We start from the raw sequence: 19,298 nt of genomic DNA, 5'->3' as shown, positions 1-19,298 counted from the left end.
ACAATGACTTCTCACTAACTAAGCCCCTTAACCATAAGACATTGTTTCGTTAAAAATATTTGTAAAAGGTATGACAAGGTTTTCATAAACAAACATTAAAAATAGTACAGAAGATGCATTTGAAGCTACTATAAACAATGCATGGCAGAAGAAAGTCAAACATTAAAAATAGTAGCCAAGTGAAGTCAAGAGTGGCTAAAGAGTATGACAAGGTTTTCATTAAGGGATTAAATATGAAGTTACAGTAATAATCAAAATTAAGTTTATATTATTTTTTAATTAGCTAAGGGAGTGCTTACACTATATATTCAAATGAGATATCTTGAAGAATGCCTCTAGATTATCACATAATCGTAATGCTAAAATATTTTGAATATATATAAAAAATTTACAATAACAAAATTGCTTTAAAAGATGAGGGTGATATGGTTAGTAGCAAACAAAAATTGAAACCATGACCTACAACTAGAGTGGATGTAGAACAAATAATGATGAATCAATAATATTTGAGGGCCAAGACACAATTCACGTTATAACTTACGAAAAATTTTGTTGCATTATGCAAAGGATGAGGATGTAAATGAAAATGTAACTTGTAGAAAAAAATGAATAGTTAAAGGAGAAACGTCTAATGTTTATTATGCAATAAGAAGAATATCTCAAAAAATAAAAAAAATTTCAAGTATTGAACAACTAAGAAATATTATTTGAAATGTGGCAGGAAAGACAAGTATGGGTGAGGTGATAAGGGAAATGATAATGATGATATGATTATTTCATCACATGATATCAAGTTAACTTTGAAATTTCTTATCCAATGACCAAATAAGTTAGGCTAATCTTATGCCGATGAAACATTAACAGTGCGCTTTTGTGTATTTGTGTTCATACCACTCAATTCTTATCTATTTACATATCTAACACCTAAACTCTGCTTTATTTTACGTTTATACCACCCAAATCAATCACATCACATAAAAAATGCGACTGATTTAACTCTTAAAAAGTGAAATACACCTTTTCAAGCATAAGTGAGGTGGTATGTATTTAAAAATTGAAGTTTAGGTGTTAGAAATGAGTTTAGGTGTTAGAAAAATGTAAATACATAGGAAATTAGTAGTATGTATGTAAATCTTCCTTTTTTTCCCAAGAAGACAAGAATGCCATCAAGATAAATTTATGGATGCCCAGAGGAACTCAAAAAAGACCTCGAGTAAATGCCAGTGAGTTGAGTGGCATGGTGATTAAGAAGAGTGTCGCCAAGCAATTATAATGTCAAAACATTAATGTTCCATAAAATGGGCACCAAAATCCATGTAGTGCCATACTTCGTAATCACAAATTCTTGTGACTATTTGAAGTCAACACCATTCCTTATATTTAATACTCTCTTGCTTTCCTATTATACACGAGTTCCCTGTTTGTGTAAAGGGTGTTATTGATAAAAGATTTGGTATTTGAGTTCAGAGATTTGAGATTTAAAAACTTAAAAAAGGAGAGTTCTTGTTCTAAAGAGAGTCCTGTGGAGTTAAGAGCTACAGAGGATTTAAGGACACAACATTTTTATTAATGTATTGTTTCCTAGATATACAGCTAATGAAATGTAAATGTTTCTTGCCCAAAAATTTAGAATCCAGTTCAACCACACTCCATACCCATCTACTCAGAGAAGAAAGAAGAGCAAATACATTAAGCAAAAGAAGTGGAATGAAAAAGGTTTTGAAAAAGCAATTCCACAACATTCAGTTTGTCTAAAAATGAAATTTCATATGATCATTTTTAGACAATAGAAGGAAATACTAGAAGCTTCCTTTGAAGCTATTTCTGGAGAAGTTTACGATTTTAATAGAAAAAAGGTGGCTACTGATGTGGACCAAGATTAAACAATATACTCAGCAGCAATATCGAATGGAAAATAAGTAGAGTATGACTCTGAACCTAAAAAATGTGAGAAATTGTTCACCTAGCCAATCAAAGTAACTCACAAAAAGATTAACGCACAATCCTGGACCTGAGGTCAGAAGAATCTAATAGACTTAACCTTGAAACGAAAATTTTTTTTTGCATCCTTATTGACTCAAATAGATTCAAAAGGATTACTCTCAACTCTTGGTCCCCAACTACCATGGACAACCATGTTTCTTTCTTTTACTCTCCAGTCTCCTGGTGTTCTTTTTATGAAAAGATTTGAGATGCAACAATAGCTCATGCTTATCATCCTCTAAGCTTGTTTTGCTACCACCATTTTTAGAATCCAACAACCCTTTCTCTAGTTGACTTTGTGCCTCATTTTTTTTTTTTGTAAAAGTAGCATGTTATTCCTTCCATTGTTATACTTTTTTATTGAGTCCTCCTGAGAAGCCTATGTATATACTTTGCCATGACCGACTTGGCATAGACAATAGAGTTCATAGTTTCTGCTCTTGTTGGAAGGTTTTGACGTGCAGCATATTATACATCATTTGGTCGCATGAAGATGTATTCTTTGCCAGTACATATTTTTGTAAGTTTTGAAGCAACCTCATATCTTTCAAGTGTTTGACCACTTTGGTAGTGTATTTATTTTATCTACTTCACTCGCTTGCTACACTTGGGGATGTAGAGCTGATTCCCCGCATAAGGAAATTATTATTTGAAGGTATCTGTCCTCTTGGGTGCCATCTAGAACTGTGTCGGAATTTATCAAGTTTATCGAGCAAACTAATTCCAAGAAGGTCACAATCACATTACTACCTTAAGAATCAATAGAGGTTGTGAGAGCATAGATGCTTCTTGTGCCTGACGATCAAGGTGTTTGGTATGGATGCCTCATCTACTTCATTTTTTACTGAATTTAGAGGTATTAAAGTAGTTTGTGGTCCACATGAACTAAAATTTTTGTGTTGAGTACGTAAGTTCGCTAGTGCTTTTTTGCATGCTGAGGTATGAGAAGTTCCTTATCATATGTGGATAATTTTTCTGTACACATTGTAGTAGCTTCAAATAGTATATGGTTTAGGCCTTCAAAAAAAAAAAACGGTATTTGCTTTAGATCTCCCTTCAAGCATTGAAATCACATAATGTGGATGTTAGGAAGCATCCATCTCCACTTCAAATAAGTTTGCAGATTTGGCAAGGCTAAACTAGATGCCATGCTTATTTACCATTTTAGAAGTGGAAATGTGTCATCCAGTTTCCTCTCCATTGAAAATTTCTGCTTGGTCTGTCAGTGAATGCGAAGGTGCTACAAGTTTGAAAATTTGTGTAAGCATCCTCACTTATTGGCACGCTCTCATGAAACATCTCGCGTTGGTTACATTTTGCGGAAGAGGCCAATTCTTTATTGCCTTTATCTTCTCGGGGAGTAGCTTGACCTCCCTATCTCTAATTTTGCAGCCCTAGTAGAGTAGGGTATTCTTCCTAAAATTGCATTTCTCAAGGCTTCAGAGGAGTAAGTTTCTTTTTTTTCATGAGGTCATTTACCATTTGCATGTGCCTGATGTGTTTCTCTTACATTTGACCTTAAATGAGAATATTGTTGAAGTAGAAAATTGCAAAATACCCCATGAATAGTCCAAAATGCCGTTCATGTGGAACATAAGCATGCTGATATGTTTTACAGATTTAATGAAATTATCCAATAAGATAAGGTTAGTTTCGTTTTAAGCATAGTTTTCCACATTTGTTCTTCTAGTATCATGTGACTCAGGGGTGGCTCGATTTCAGATCAAGCTTTGTGAAAACTATGACACTGCTTAGCTAGTCCAAAAAGTTGCTCATTTTGGGAAGCTAGTATTGATTCTTCATCATTATTTTTTCAGTGCTTAGAAGTCTACACTTATCCACTAACAATTATTATTATTATTTTTTTACAATATTACAATTGGTGATTCACATGATGAGCTGCTTGGTTTTGCGCTTCTTGGCTGAACAGCTCAAATCAATTATGTCTTGGTTTCTTTATTCATTAACATTGAGTTTTGCGACTCCCGGTGCTGGATAAATTTTGAGAGAAGGTTAAATTTTTGGGGGGAAAAAAACTCTCTTTCGCTAACCAAGTAGAAAATTTGAGATAAAAGTCATGGGGTAGGCCAATCATTCCCTAGAAGGTATCAAAAAAATGCACTCTAAGGTAGTGAGTCTAGAGACAGTTCTTCAAGTGATGTCAACAATGTAAGTCTCTTTCGCTAGCAAATACCATCTTTGCAGGAATCATATTGATGCGTTTTCAATTGAAAGAATGTCTTATCCCATAAATACGGACTAATGAATTGGTCTGCTAGATATCGTTAGGGTAAATTTACGATTGTTAAACATTATCATCTCAGAAAGACAATTCCGCTTTCTCAACATCTGTTGGAAATACTATAGCCCATGTTGGATGCTGCCCCCAAGAAGAGCATCGCCATCCATCCACAAATTGATGGCTAGAGGTAATAAATAAACTATTATACAAATGGTGAGGACTCAATGCAGTACATGAAGAATTGAGATACCAATTTGACAAATAACTAGTTTGCATTTAGTAAGGAGAACAAAGTTCAATAGGTTGACCTCTCTTTGAAGTGTGTGCTTAAAATACTGTTGACCTCAATAATCCTTTCAACTTAAAATTCATGACAGAATCGATAACCAAGCGGAAAATTAGAGATAAAAGTCATGGGGTAGGCCAATCATTCCCTAGAAAGTATCGAGAAAATTCACTCTAAGGTAGTGAGTCTAGAGAGAAGGTTCATCAAGTGATATCAACAATATAAGTGTTAGAAAAATTAGCACCAAACAAAAATTAGTTTGAAGGAGAACTCGTATAGCTCTATAGCAATAAAGAGAGAATAAAAGGTGAAGGGTAAAAAATCAAGCCTATTCAACTTGGATTGTCCAAGAAAAGAAGATAAAAAGCAATGCATAACAATTGACTGTAGTTGCCTACACGAAAATTTACAAAGAGTTTCACGTGAAAAATATAAAGCCATTTGAGCCACCAATACAAGATGTTGAGGTGGAAGAAGTCATACCTCTTCACAATGACCTCTTGTCGAACCAAGAGGATCGACAAAAAAAGAACAAGCTCTAGGAGAAAAAAATTGTGGCACTAAGGGTTGGATTTGATTTGTAAGAAAGGGCGAATCTCCTCAAAAGAAGATGGTCTGATTCAAAGGAGTAAATTGCCTCCTGAAAAGGAGAGCATGATTGAGAGATAAATGACTAATGGCATGTGAAAATCAAGAAAAGCGGACTAAGAAACTAACAAGAGTCCTCCTAAGGTGATGACAAAGTTGACTAGAAAAACCTCAAAAAAATTAATAAATTGAAGAGAAATCTATCAAGGCTAAAAAAAACTCATAAAATGTCTTGAAAAACACCCGAGAACCAAGTGCTTTTGTGATTGAGAAGAGTATTGTCAAACATTTAAAAGTTCAACCTGATGTCAAATGAGACAAAATTGATGTTAAATTTTACATCATTGGCTTGTATTTTGTAATCATGATTTCCTGTAAACAACTCAACATCAAAGTTGATGATATACCTTATTATTAATGCTTTAACCACTTTTCCTATTGTAGCCAGCATTTCTATCTATATGAAGGTTTTTCATAGAATGATTTGGGGACTTAAATTTAGGGATCAAGTAGCTTAGAGCAAGAGATGAGAGTTCCTATTCTAAAAAAGCGCCAAAGATGTTGCAAAGCTAGACAGGGAAGGAGATTCAATAAAACTTTTTCTTCATCCTTGTATTGATGCCGAGCTCTATGTAAGTCAAATATTTCTAGCTCCGAAATTAAGAGTCAACAATAATATCAACCAATGGCCATCCACTCAATGCAATGAACAAGTCACTTTTAATTTCCTATTATTCACTAAAGATTAAGAAATTAATTGAACGGCCATTAATCCATATCTAGCACTTGATAACCCCCACCCTCAACATGCATTCCACTCCGTTGTTGTGTCACACTAATGAAGAGTCAAGCAATTAATACAGAAAGAATTCAGCCAAAAAACAAAAAATGAAGCGCCAAATCAAAAAACAATAATGTTGGAACTTAGAAAGCCAAGACAACCTGCAATCTTACCAGTACGGATATGGCTAATGAGACCTAATCCGTCTTCGTTCAATAACTGATTGGTGGGTCAATTAGAAAGACTCGACACATTAAATTTAAATAATTCATCATGAAAACATTCAACTTATTATACTATTCATACTCCACTTCAATATAATCTACAAATTAAAAATTATGTAAATGCTGCTCGCAGCTTTTAACCCTGGTGATATGAAAACAAAAAACAACCAACTAACCTGCATATCTCCGAATGGGAGAAGTAAAATGAGTATAAAGAGGCGCTGCAAGTCCGTAGTGGTGAAAGTCAGCAGAGGTCAGATCACCACTGCAGAAATAAACGGCCTGTATGTATTTCAAAAAATTTAATAAATCCTCTGTATTTAATGTTACAACAATAGCCTTACATTTGAAGATTTAGCTATGCACCTGAGTCATGCACCTAGTAGTTAAAATCCTGATCAATTTATTGAAATATGGATCATCACCCTGCAATTTTTTAAACAATACAAAGCAAATGGTCAGAACTAAATTCAATAAATAGCAGAAACCTTTATGTATAACATGCGCTCATTAAGAATGATATAAGAAGTAAGATGATATGATACATACCACTCAATTCCTACTTATGTACATATCTAACACAAAAACTTCAATTTTTACATACATGTCACTTTACCCATACATGAAAAGGTGTACTTCACATTTTTAATGTTAAAATGATAGTATTTCTGATGCGATATGAAATATTTGGGTGGCATAAAGTGAAAAAGTAAAGTTTAGGTGTTAGATAATGTATAAACATAGGAATTCGCTTGTATGTAAGTAAATACCCCGAAAATAAATTTTAAAAAAAAGAATTAAGAAATGAAAAAAAGAATTAAAAAAATAGTCCTTACCACAGCATGATCAAGTGAATCAGCCAGTGCTTTTGATGATGAAATGTTTAAGTGAAGGCCAACAGCTGCTGCGGTGCGTAATAATGGTTCCAACATTTCCTTGGTTGGAGTAGGGTGGCGTCTACAGGCACATTACACGTCCCGATTATATACTCACAAAGCGAAGAATTAAAAAGGTGAAACCAAGTAAACATGTCCAAGTACCTAGTAATAACTTAAAGAGGCGTTTACATACATACCACCCAATACCTATGTATTTACATATCTGTACATAACCTTTTTTTTTTTTTTTTACATTTATACCATGAGAACCATTCATATCACATCAAAATGCCACTTAATTTACGTTACAAAAAGTAAAATACACCTTTCTAAGCATATGAGAAGGTGTTATACATGTAAAAATAAAAGTGTAGGTGTTGGATATAAAAATTCATATAAGTGGTATGTACGTTAAAAAAAAGCCCCTGACTTAAATTTTACTAAAAATAGAAATTAGTTCCCGAAGAAATAAACCATATTAAAGAGCAAGACTGAGCAGGGAACCCAATTAACAACTTCTAGAAGTTTTCAGAAACACATGGTGCGTTTGAGGCGGCTTTTTAGCTGCAGCACGGCTTCAAACCGTGGTTTGGTGCTTTTAAAAAAAGTTTTGCGACAGCTTATTTGGATAATTTGATAAACAGTGGGCCACAAATTCGACCCCGCATCCTGCTTTTTGTTAGCGAAAAATTATTTTGCTGCCCCTATTCGACCCTGTGACCCCTTACTATCGTCCCCTAGCTCCTCTCATGATTGTCTGCCCTAGCTCCTCCTTCTGTCCCCCCTAACTCTAGTCAACGGTTCTGGTGGCATCTCTCTTCTACTTCGTTCCTCCCTTCTCTCTGGCATCCTGTTTCAACAGCACTATACCATTTCCCGTTATAGTATTCTCTACCCTAAGTTATTATCATTGATATTCTATGTTATGGCTTGAAGTTTTCCTTGTATGGCTAGCTCCTTGCAATATTTGACTTTCGTGTATGTGTGATTTTTGGTTTTCTTTTTCGTTGCCCATGCGGCCTTTACCATTTTTGGCTTTGGCCTCTGTCAGTTGGAAGGGCTCTGTGAGTTTCTCTGTGATTTCTTGTGCTCTCTGCTATACATTGAAATGGTTTGTGTGAAGGAGATGATTTGAGGCCCTTTGCCAATGCTCGTAATTCATGGTCTATGGTTTGGTTTTTGCAATTTGTCGGCCTCTGCTAGAAAGAATTTTTCTTTTTTTTTTGTTGCATGCAACTTGCTCAGTTGGGGCTCTTCCCGCTATTTTATTTTTTATTCAATTGGAGCAGACTTGCAGCTCTACTTGTCGGATGATTTTTGTTGGTGGTTGCCCTCTTTATTGGATTAGACAATGTTATGTTGGTGATGATGTTTGTAGTGGTGGTGTGGATGATGCTCTTGTGCCACGGTGGTGGTGCTATTGATGGTGATTTTGTGTCAAAGTGGTGGTTTGTTGGTGGTGATGGCGTAAGTGGTGGCGTTGTTGATGGTGATGTTTTACCATGTTGGTCGTGGTGGTAGTTTTTTGGTGATATGGTGGTGGTGACATGGTGGTGTGTCTGTGGATTTTGTGATAGTATTTATGGTGATATGGTGGTGGTGACATGGTGGTGGTGTGTCTGTGGATGTTGGTGGTAGTCTTTATGGTGTTATGGTGGTGGTGACATTGTGGTGTGTGAATTTGGATGTTGGTGGTATTTTTTATGGTTATATGGTAGTGGTGACAAGGTGGGGTGTGTGGGTGTGTGTGGTTGTTGGTGATGGTAAAATGGGGTGTGTGTGTGTGGATTCTGGTGGTACTTTTTTGGTGATATGTTGGTGGTGAAATAATAGTGTGTGTGTGTGTGTGAATGCAGGTGGTAGTTTTTTGGTGATATTGTAGTGGTAGTGTTCGTGATTTGTTCTGATTTTCCTTTCAGTTATTTTTTTGAGTTGTGATATTTTAAATAACACTTTTATTTTTTCTCTAATAAACATTTAGGTTGTTTGGTTCTTTTTCATGCTAGTATCGTCATGTAAAAGACAAAAGAAATTGGTTTTCTACCATGTGGGATAAATATGTGAAAATAATATTTTGTGACATCTCTCTTATAGACGTAGAATTAGGAAATACGCTAACCACATATTTTAACAATGAGGGATGATAAAATATAATAAAGAAGTCCAGGGAGAGTACATGAAAGGGAATATGATAGAATAAAATTGAACAACAAGTGGGAACAGTTAAGGATAAACCAGAAAATATGAAAAGAGTTAAAGCGAAGATCCACAGGCTTGGAGTGGGACCTGATAAAGTGAACCATCGATGCTTTAGAAGAATGGAGGGTCGAGAGATTGAAAGTGAAAATTTATGATACGTGAAGTCCTTTACCAATTATTTTTTTTTTCAATTACATCAAGTGAATAACCCAATAATAGGTAGGTCGTTCCAAATGCTAAAAAAGTTAAAGTTCAGCGGTATTGACCCTGAGCATGAAGAAAAGTTGGATCGCATATTTGGTGGAGTTGTTGCCACAGACAATCAAGCAAGCACCCCTAGCGAGAGGATTTGTTGGAATACCTGAGCATGTAGATGCTGATCTAACAGTTGGTTCCATTGAAGACCCCAACCCTAACCTCAATGAGTTGAATCTACCAGTCGATCTAAGTGTCCTAGGGTTGAGAAAAAAAATATTGTTTTCATTAGAAGCCAAATTTCACAGTTAGTTGTTTCATGTATCAATGATCTTGACACATCACAAACAACTTTATATTCAACAAGTAATGTGAATTCCAGAAGCAACTCAAGAAATTTACAAGGACATGATGTTGTACTTATTCTCTATGAAGTTGTTTGAAGTTTCGACCCAGAGAGAGTTCTTTATGATGATGACCTTAGAGGCAATTATTTACGATATTTTCATGATAATCAGGGAGCTTGAATTTCTTTTTTACTTGTTGCACATTTCATATTTGTTCTTCATTTGGACAATATCTATACTACTTTAGGTTGCTTTGGTTTTCTAGCTTGGACAATAAACTTTTCTTTATTCATGAGAAAAGTTTGATCGTGCAACTTCTTATTTTCTATTCAAAGTTTCGTTATGAATGTTGTTTCTTTAAAATCATGTTCTGGTAGTAGTTAACTCGATGATTATTAATGTGTTAGTTGAATAAATAGTGAATAACATGGAAAGAAAAAGACGCAGAAGAAGAATTGCAACAATGTTATGCTTGAAGTATGAGTACTAAAACTCATATATTGCTCATTCTCCTTGCATGACAACTGCATGCATTGGCGATAAGTGGGTTGATAAATTGCTTATAGGGCACCCAACAAGGTTTAACAATATGTTACGTATGACAACCCATATTTAGACTTCATGGCTCCTCGGTATGACTTCCAGAGAAGTGTTAACAAAACTATATTTTATCATAGATGAATCTATGAGAAGAGCCATGAAACGATTCCAACATTCTTTGAAAACAATCAGTAGATATTTTTTAATTGAGTTGAATGTTCTGGTCAATTTATCATTAGCAATTATCAAGCCTGAGGACCCGATCTTCCAGAGGACCCCTATAGAGATCTCATAGGACCAACGTTATATATCATATTTTAGGGTAAATTAATACATCCATACTTTCTTGAATTCAGTTGAGCAATGTAATTTGATTATCTTTGTCAAATGCTTTAGAATTATATTGGAGCGATTGATGGATGAAACACGTGGATGCACGTGTCAGACAGTAAAAAGATCGCATTTATCGGGCGATACGGTTCTCCAACATAAAGTGTTATTGTTATATGTGACTTAAACATGTGTTTCACCTTTGTTATGGCTGCATGGGAGGTTGTGCACACGACAGTCGATATTTAAATTGTCAAGTAACTAAGAAATACAACTTTCTGCAACCACCTTCAAGTTTGCTTGAGTCCAAATAAATAGAAGTGTACTTCTACTACAATATTAATTATTATATTTATATCAGATAAATATTATTTTATAGATGTTGGGTATCTCCTATAGAGAACCATTTATTGATACCAAATACCACATTTTTTATTTTTAAATAGTTAGCAATATTACTCGACGTACGAAATAGATGTTTAAAAAGAGACACTTACGCGGTTATTGAAAGAACGATTTGAGTTCGAAAAAAAAATGGGTAATTTTGCGGATATGCCCACATATCTGCTTAGCAAACAAGTGCAGATTGTGGTCGCTACAATAACTCCTCACAACTACATTCGGTGACATCCTTCACGCAGTAACATTGACTTCAATAGGCTGATGAAAATTATTCACATGCCCCTACTAAAGCATATGAATATCGTTTAGGACAATCTTTATTACAGGCTGAAAGTGATTTGTCTGAGACTTGCTCCCAAGACGGAGAGGGTGCATGAGGATGATAGAGTTGAGATGGTGAATTACAGATGTCATCGTTGGTGGTTGAATAGAACGATCAAATGTTTTTTTATTACTTTATTTACAAAATATTGTGAAAATATTTATTGTTTATTGTATTGATGGTTTATGCAACGAGTTACATTTTGAATTTTAATGTGAAAAAACTATTATTTCCCGTACTTTTGCACGTGTTTTTTCATACTTGGATGGCCTATGAGGTAACCATGGGTATAATATCTAATGTAAGTTTTATTGCAAGCTTTAATTTTTATTTTTGGAGATTTATGATGAAATATTCAACATTGGTTCTTCTGGATGGCATGCATGTTGTTATTGGTTCCTGACATGTATGCAATCTCAATAAGGCAACCGAGTTTCTCTTCTTTTTTCAGTTCTATGGATTTTGAGGTTCATCTGGATGGTCTTTTTTGTGATATGCATATGTAACACATACGAGATATATATTATGTAGTTTAAAGGCAACCAAGAATCTTTTTTTAAGGTTTATTGTCTTGTTGTAGTGACAAATTCGTTGTTTTGCACTATGTTCTCGGAGACCTCACAGTTTCACCAAACTTGAATTCAGTGGTTCTACTACTTTTTATTACTAATATTGCATCTAAGGATCTGTGTTTTGTGGTTTTAAACCTTCTGAAAAGATAAGCTCGAAGACTTCTAGTAACTAGCGTATTGTACTGTACTGTGAAATACAATGTTCCTTGTTTGCTTCGCGACAGTCACACGGCTATGGGAGACTATTTTACAGATGTCCAAGGTATAAAACAATGAAATGTAACTTTTTTAGGTGGGCTAATCGATTTGAAGAATCCACCGCTTATCGGCATGAAGAGTTTCGTTGGAGAAGGATTCTCTCGTAACATAATCAACTGCATTTTAAAAATATATTATCATATTATTACATATTATTAATTATTATTTTAATAGTTCTATTTTTAATTTTGATTGTTGTTTTACTCACTGTTTTATGAAGTGTCAATTTTTATTTTGTTACATTCAAACTGGAAATTTATTTTCAAGTATGAAATGTGCAAGCATAATTTGTTATGTTATAAATAGCACTATATTACAGGGGTTGTAAATTCATTTGTTCAGAAACGGTTGCTGCAAAACCGCAAAAAAAAAACAGACAGTTAGCTTATCGGCGGCAGCTTTTGCACAGCAGTATTTTAATAAGTTGCAACTGCCCCAAACAGACCCTCAGTTAAAAAAATATGTAGTTTCACTCCGTGAAGATAAATCAAATAGATAGGTGTATGATAGATATTAGAAAGTTATCAAATAAAACTTACAAAATATAGAAAAAATAGACCTAACAGGAATCCAACAATCTCATTACGACAAGGTCATTTATTAAAAAAATTCCATAAACATGTATGAACCAAACTTCATATAAATAAAACATAAGAGCGTCATAGTTCATTCAAGATTGGTATCCTCTAGAAGGTATTAAAGTATTTTAACCAATAATTAGTTCATAAAAATCTGCTCCAGTTTGGGTGACCTGGACTTTCGTAGAGTGTATATTTCCATTTTCAAGAGTTAATAAATAAGAAACATATGATGTTTGCTATTAGCCAGTTACCACTTAAAGCTCAAAAAAAAGTTTGTTGTTTCCCAAGCCAATAAAACTATTCAAAAAAAAAATGATTAACATAAAAAAAATTTAGCCATTATTAGCAGATTTTCATTTATAATAGTTTTCAATTAAGTGAAGAATATCATCTTAATATAATATCAATACAAATTTTCCTGCAGAGAGCGTATCCTACTATAGAAACATCAGCCCAAATAAACAATTAAATCTTCTATTTTGAATAGAAATGACAAAAACAATGTTCAAGAAAAGTAAAAATCTGATACACAGAGATTGCAAAACAAGTGAATGATGCTAAAGGAGAAAGAATTCATAGGCAGACCTCAACAAAGAACACAATGGAAAATGTCTCAATATCTTTTCTGCAACAGAAACATTGGCAGCCAACATAAATTCCTCAATCATCTGATTTGCCTCTCTAATTTGATACATTCCTGCCAAAAAATATTAAAGCTAAGCTCAATATGGAAGTATATAGTGATATTTAGCAGTGATTACGATAAAATCACATACCAATATCCAGAGGATCATGAGTTTCTGTATCTATTTGGAATTTAACTTCTGCCGAAGCAAGTGTTAAGGCTCCTCTTTCAATTCTTCGTTGCCTCATAATCTGTGTTTTAATATTAGAAATATCAAAGAAAATTTCTTATTATCATCCTGAAACAGAAAAAATAAAAAGAAATAAAAAGGGTAACAAAGAAGATTGGCTAACCTTTGCCAATGAATTCAAGTTGCGCAGGTCAGTAGTTAATGGATCGATCATGCGACTTTAAAAAACCACAAAAAAATATATATTAACACTTAGAAAAAGTAATGCTTGGTGTGGCAAAACATAAACCATAATTTTAGTTTCAAAAAGGTTATCAAATTTGCAGTCCTCTGTAATTCAGAACCAAAAATAACAAAGAACATCAGTGCAGCTGACATCATAAGAAGGTCCCAGGGACGGTAGCCATTAACATGCTTGTCAGGGCAAAATTGCAAATAGAGTCCATTTTTTAATAAAAAGCAAATCGAGAGAGAATGGAAATGCACCTATCATCCATTCGGGCTTGAGCTTCAACATAAGATAATGCAGCACAGGATTTGATAATGCTTTTTGTGTATATCGTAGATATAATCTCTGCATCAGGTGTCATTTCCTGCAATTCCCAGAAAATCTATCAGATATCTGTAAATATGCATCAGCTGATACTTCCAACTCCAAGTAGTTCAAACTATCATAAATTTTTTAGAATTACATACCCAAATAACAGAAAAGGCCAGTCTTTCTACGTCTGACCGAAGAGAACATATGTCTGCAATAAATGGAAGTAATAAACATATAAATAAAAAGTCAAAATAAGTCAAGGACCTTCAAAACAAAAATACAGAAATACCTTCAGTTAATGGTTTTGGAAGCATGTCAATTCTCTTTTCAACAAGATATACAGATGTTCCCCTCTGTGCAGCTTCCTCGTCAAGTGGAGTTCCAGGATGAACAAAATTCGTTACATCGGCAATATCTGATCGAATATGATTAAGGGTAGCAATGGATGTAATCTTATTCAATTCTCATTAGCAAGATTAAGCTCGTTAAGGGGCTTTTGGTTCCATTTCATTTGGTATAATATTATGTTATGCTACCAAAAAGAAACGAAAGACTGGCGGCCGAGGGATAAGTAAGGAAAAAGTGTTCACGAAGAACTTCAGATTATCATTGATTTTAATGCAGGACTTCAAGCCTATTTATAGGCAATAATAGCAAACATTAATCTAGCACCCAAAAAAAATCATTAAAAAAAGAAATCCTGTCTATCATACCAAACCTAGGTAAGTTTAAAACAAAAGAATAAAAAGAAACAAATTAAGCGACAATTCTTATGTCCTATCTAAACTAATTTTAAATTTAAATGTGAACTTATCCAAATAAGATTAAAATTTTAAAATCATCATTATCCTATTGCAATACGAAATTAGATTCAAATGTCAAGCATACAAACGTAGATCTCTTCTAATATTATCTGATTGATGATGCTATACCGATACAATAAAATCAAAGACCTTAATATTCAATTCAAGTCTTTAAACACCAAATCTAACAGAAAGGAGATCCTTAAAATTTTCAATCGTGTATAGCCAAAAAATTGTGATAACAATAATACATCCATGCCTCTTTCATTCATAAATGGCCTATAAAAAAATACCCCCCCCCCCCCCCCCCCTTCTCTGTATCAAATTCTTCTTTTGCTTCGCACGTGTGTATATTAAAATCTACATATATAAAGCAAGAGATAGTCTTTGCTCCTTCAAAGAGAATGACATTGCCCTTAATTTTATTTTTTGCATCTAATATTTTATATACTCTTCAAACTCAATATCATGTTGTTGCACTTAGTACAATATAAACATTACATATGAATAAAATTTAAAAAAGTTCATGATGATTTAACCATTTGATTAAACCTCTAAGAAAGTTGAGGATGTTCAATTGACAAAGAAATCATTGTTAAGGTTTAGTTTTACCCAAGAATTCACACATCATAATCATCACATACACGCAAAAATATTATTAACTCATATTTAATTCAAAATCATCTAAAAACTTGCACATTTTGAAATGAAATTCACCATCTTTAGCATATATGTAACTATCCATTGAGGATACTTTGATCTGTATATTATGTACAGCTGAAAAACACTCACAAACAAACAAAGCATAGAAGACTCTGTCCCAAGCTTGTTGGAACAGCAATTCAAGTTATCTAAGCTTTAGATTAAATATAATTTTTTTATAAGAAACTAAATGAAGAAAAGAAAAATAAGGGAAATAGATGATTTTCTTGCTTATAAGGGAAAAAAGCTTTTCTTGTAAAGATTGTAAGACCGATTCCATGAGAAAACTTGATAACACAGCACAAGGTACCAGTTGTGGATTTATATAATAAGAGTATAACAATATTTTAAAAAAATAAATAAAATTGGCCCAAAATAAATTCATCAATTTAAAATGGTGATAATTTGTTGATATTTTAGTAAGAAAGGTAAATTGGATTGCTTCAAATTATCCAGACTTGAAGTGAAAAAACATGGCCACTTCATTAAGAGGATTGACATAAAAATTTTAGGAGAGTAAAAATAGATCAAACATTAACAAAATAGTTTGGTGGCAAAGCGCGAAGGTACTAAGAAAAAAAATATGTTATTAAGATGTGATTAAAACTAAATGCTATTGAGACTGATAATGACTATAAGAAAGCTAGAAAACATGCAAAGAAATTAACAAGTAAAAGCTAAAATATTTATGATTTATATAATACGCTTGATACTAAAGAGAAAAGTAGATATACAAAATGGCCAAGAGAAAAAAGATCTAGGAATTTTGAATAATTAAAAGTGAAGAAAAATGGATCTCAGATAAATATGAAGATATCAAGGAAAAATCAAAGCACTATTTTGAGAAGTTACTAAAAGAGAAATTTAAAGAAGACATTATTTTGCAAAAATTAAACGAACAATATAATGAAGTAAAGAACGGACTAATTCAAAATAAAAAAAAAAGGTGGAGTTAGCTTTAAAAAGATGAATAAATATATGGCTTTAATTCCAAATAAAATACCGAGTAAGATTTGGAGAGTTAGGAAAGTTTTTGCAGTGATTTGGTGAATAACAATTTTTTCCAATAAAATTTTAAGAACTAAAAGAATGTAAAATAATTGGAGAAGTTTGACACCAAAATTCAAGAATAAAGATGATGTTTGAGATTATGTTAATTATCGAGCAATCAAGCTTAAGAGTTATACAATTAAGATATGGGAAAAAGTAATGAGAAGTATGCTTTGTAAAATTAAACCAATTTTGCTAACCAAAGGTTTTAAGCTAGGAAGATCAATTATGAAAACTTTTTTTTGTTAAAATAATTGACAAAGTAAAAAAAACAAAAAAAAATATTTTCAAAAATAATGCTTGTGGAACTTAATAAGGCATATGATCAACCAAAAAAATTTATTTGGTGAACTTTAAGACAAAAAAATTGTGTGCCAAATATATATTGATGTTTATAAAGATATTATGTATTAGAAATAATTATGGAGTGAACATAGAGCTTTCAATTACCATAAGTTTAAATCAAAGAACAACATTGAGCGTATATATTTTTATGTGATTATAAAGATGCTTAAAAAGAATATTCAAAATAAGAAGTTTTAATACATGTATTTTGCATATGATATAGTTCTAACAAGAAAAAAATTAAACTAGTGAAGGAAATGTTTAGAAAAAAAATACTTTAGAAATAATAGAATCAAAATTAAATACAAGATATGTAATTTTAGAAAATATGATATTGATAGTTATTATTCAATATTAACACAAAATAAAGTGACATCTACACATAATTAGCTAAAATATCTTCAATCTATCATACAAAAAAAGAGAGATGTAATTGATGATAAAACCTTTTGAGTTAAAACGGACGATTAAAATAAAGTTTCTTGTAATATCTATGTGATAAAAGGACCTCATGAAAGCTTAAATGCAAAATCTATAAAATCAAGATTAGGACATGATATTGCATAGATCTAAAGGTTGCGCTATAAGTTATTGACATCCAAGATGAGTGATGCTAACATAAGGATATTAAGATGGATCTGCTAAAAGGTAAGAATGAAAAAAATCAAGAGATAATTATATTAGAAGGAAGGTTGAGGTGGCATCTAATGAAGTAAAGCGAGTGAAAATAAATTAAAGACGTTCAAACATGTAAGCACCCCTTATATGAGTAGATAAATTTAGTATTAAAGGATTGAAAAAAGAAAAGAGATAGCTTCATTCCATGGATAGAAGTTTTTCAAAATGATTTGCAAAAAAATAGGTTTAACGCCATAACCACTCAGCAATGAGGAACGAAAATTTATGATTTAAAGCGAACCTAAAATAGTTGGGATAAAGCTAAAGGTGATAATACATGACATATTTAAATATGTAAAGCCACTTTAAATCTCCACCATTCAATAGGTAGTGAGAGGTGTAGCATTTGCTATGGAAGGATTATCTTCTTGTAAAAAGGCTTTAGTTTAACTTTCCATATGTATGTGCATTGAACACATAAAGATAGTCAAAAAGAATAATTCCTATTGAACCTTTTCGTTTAAGTTTCATTAAAGAAAGGATTTGAAATTTTCTGTATAACTTCCATTTATCATCTAAAAGTAAGCATAGTTGCTATTCCTGCTACTAAAAAATGGACTCAAATTGAACTTCACATGACAGAATCAAAGGATATACAGTTGTTATTCCTAGAATTTAAAAATAGACTCTCATTGAGCTTCATGAGAAATAATCAAACAATAAAATGTAACCGAGAATAACATCAAGGCAAGAGAAAAAGGCTGAAACTGAAATATCATAAAACAATAGATTGCCACCAAGCAGAACAATAAGTTTGTATACTGACTTCAGCCAATCCAATGCCATAAGAACATCATATTTCATCTATCAACAACAATTATATTGCACTGATTAACCTTAAACAAATATGCAAGTAAATTCTGCACAGATGAAAGCAAACAAGTAACCAATATTACCAAGACAGATGACCAGTTCATCGATTTCAAGTCGAAAAGAGGCATCAAGAATAAGACATTCCGAATCATAGCTGAAACGTGAGGGACCAAAATTTGTTCTCATTAAACCAAGCCCTGTGATTATGCATTTTGACATTTATAATCTTTTAATTGTGTGCAGTAATAAAATATGCAGTTGTAAAAGAAATCAGATGCCAAGTACTTTAAAAATATGAAGCCTTTTTGAATTCATCGATATCATGACCATTACATATCCTAGAGATTATAACTAGCAAAACAAGTAGTTCAACAGAATTTTTAATTCATTGATATCATTCCAGCAGCAGGACTAAAAAACTTTTGAAGATTTAGTTATGGTTTTAAGAATTTCTTTTTTTAAGTTTTTTTTTAAATAAAAGCCTTAATTCAGTAGATTTAAACATCTTACAATGAAGTTGTTTTTGATGTTACACAAAGGCTAAAGTATAACTAGCTTACACACTTCATGTATAATAAAAAAAAATCTTAAAAGGATGCAAAAAAAATCCCGTCCTTATAAGCGGAACACCTAAGTTTCTGCAAATCTTGAGACACATCATGCGAAATCATCATAAACACGACAATACACTAAACATTGTCACCAATAAAATTATGGGGTCAATAGAAATCCGAATTCTAGAAATATATCAATCCAAAATAAGGAGAACAATCAAGCATTATGAATATATATATATATATATATATATACATATATATATATA

The 19,298-nt window shown here is 32.6% G+C and overlaps 1 protein-coding gene across 1 annotated transcript in view; it reads right to left on the bottom strand.

The window, feature by feature from the left end:
- LOC110021071 (exosome complex exonuclease RRP44 homolog A) overlaps positions 1–19,298 on the bottom strand; it is a 51,424-nt gene that overhangs the window by 20,122 nt on the left and 12,004 nt on the right. The window contains exons 12-20 of the mRNA XM_020719404.1: positions 14,374–14,499; positions 14,240–14,292; positions 14,030–14,136; positions 13,707–13,761; positions 13,505–13,604; positions 13,314–13,425; positions 6,941–7,061; positions 6,471–6,530; positions 6,281–6,386 (exon numbers count right to left, since the gene is read on the bottom strand). Coding sequence (XP_020575063.1) covers positions 6,281–6,386; positions 6,471–6,530; positions 6,941–7,061; positions 13,314–13,425; positions 13,505–13,604; positions 13,707–13,761; positions 14,030–14,136; positions 14,240–14,292; positions 14,374–14,499 — 840 coding nt within the window. The remainder of the gene's footprint in view (positions 1–6,280; positions 6,387–6,470; positions 6,531–6,940; positions 7,062–13,313; positions 13,426–13,504; positions 13,605–13,706; positions 13,762–14,029; positions 14,137–14,239; positions 14,293–14,373; positions 14,500–19,298) is intronic.

This window comes from Phalaenopsis equestris, unplaced genomic scaffold (genome assembly GCF_001263595.1).
Source record: "Phalaenopsis equestris unplaced genomic scaffold, ASM126359v1 Scaffold000121, whole genome shotgun sequence".
Lineage (NCBI taxonomy): Eukaryota > Viridiplantae > Streptophyta > Magnoliopsida > Asparagales > Orchidaceae > Phalaenopsis > Phalaenopsis equestris.
Note: the sequence above shows the minus strand (reverse complement) of the source record. Positions and strands in the feature narration are given on the sequence as shown.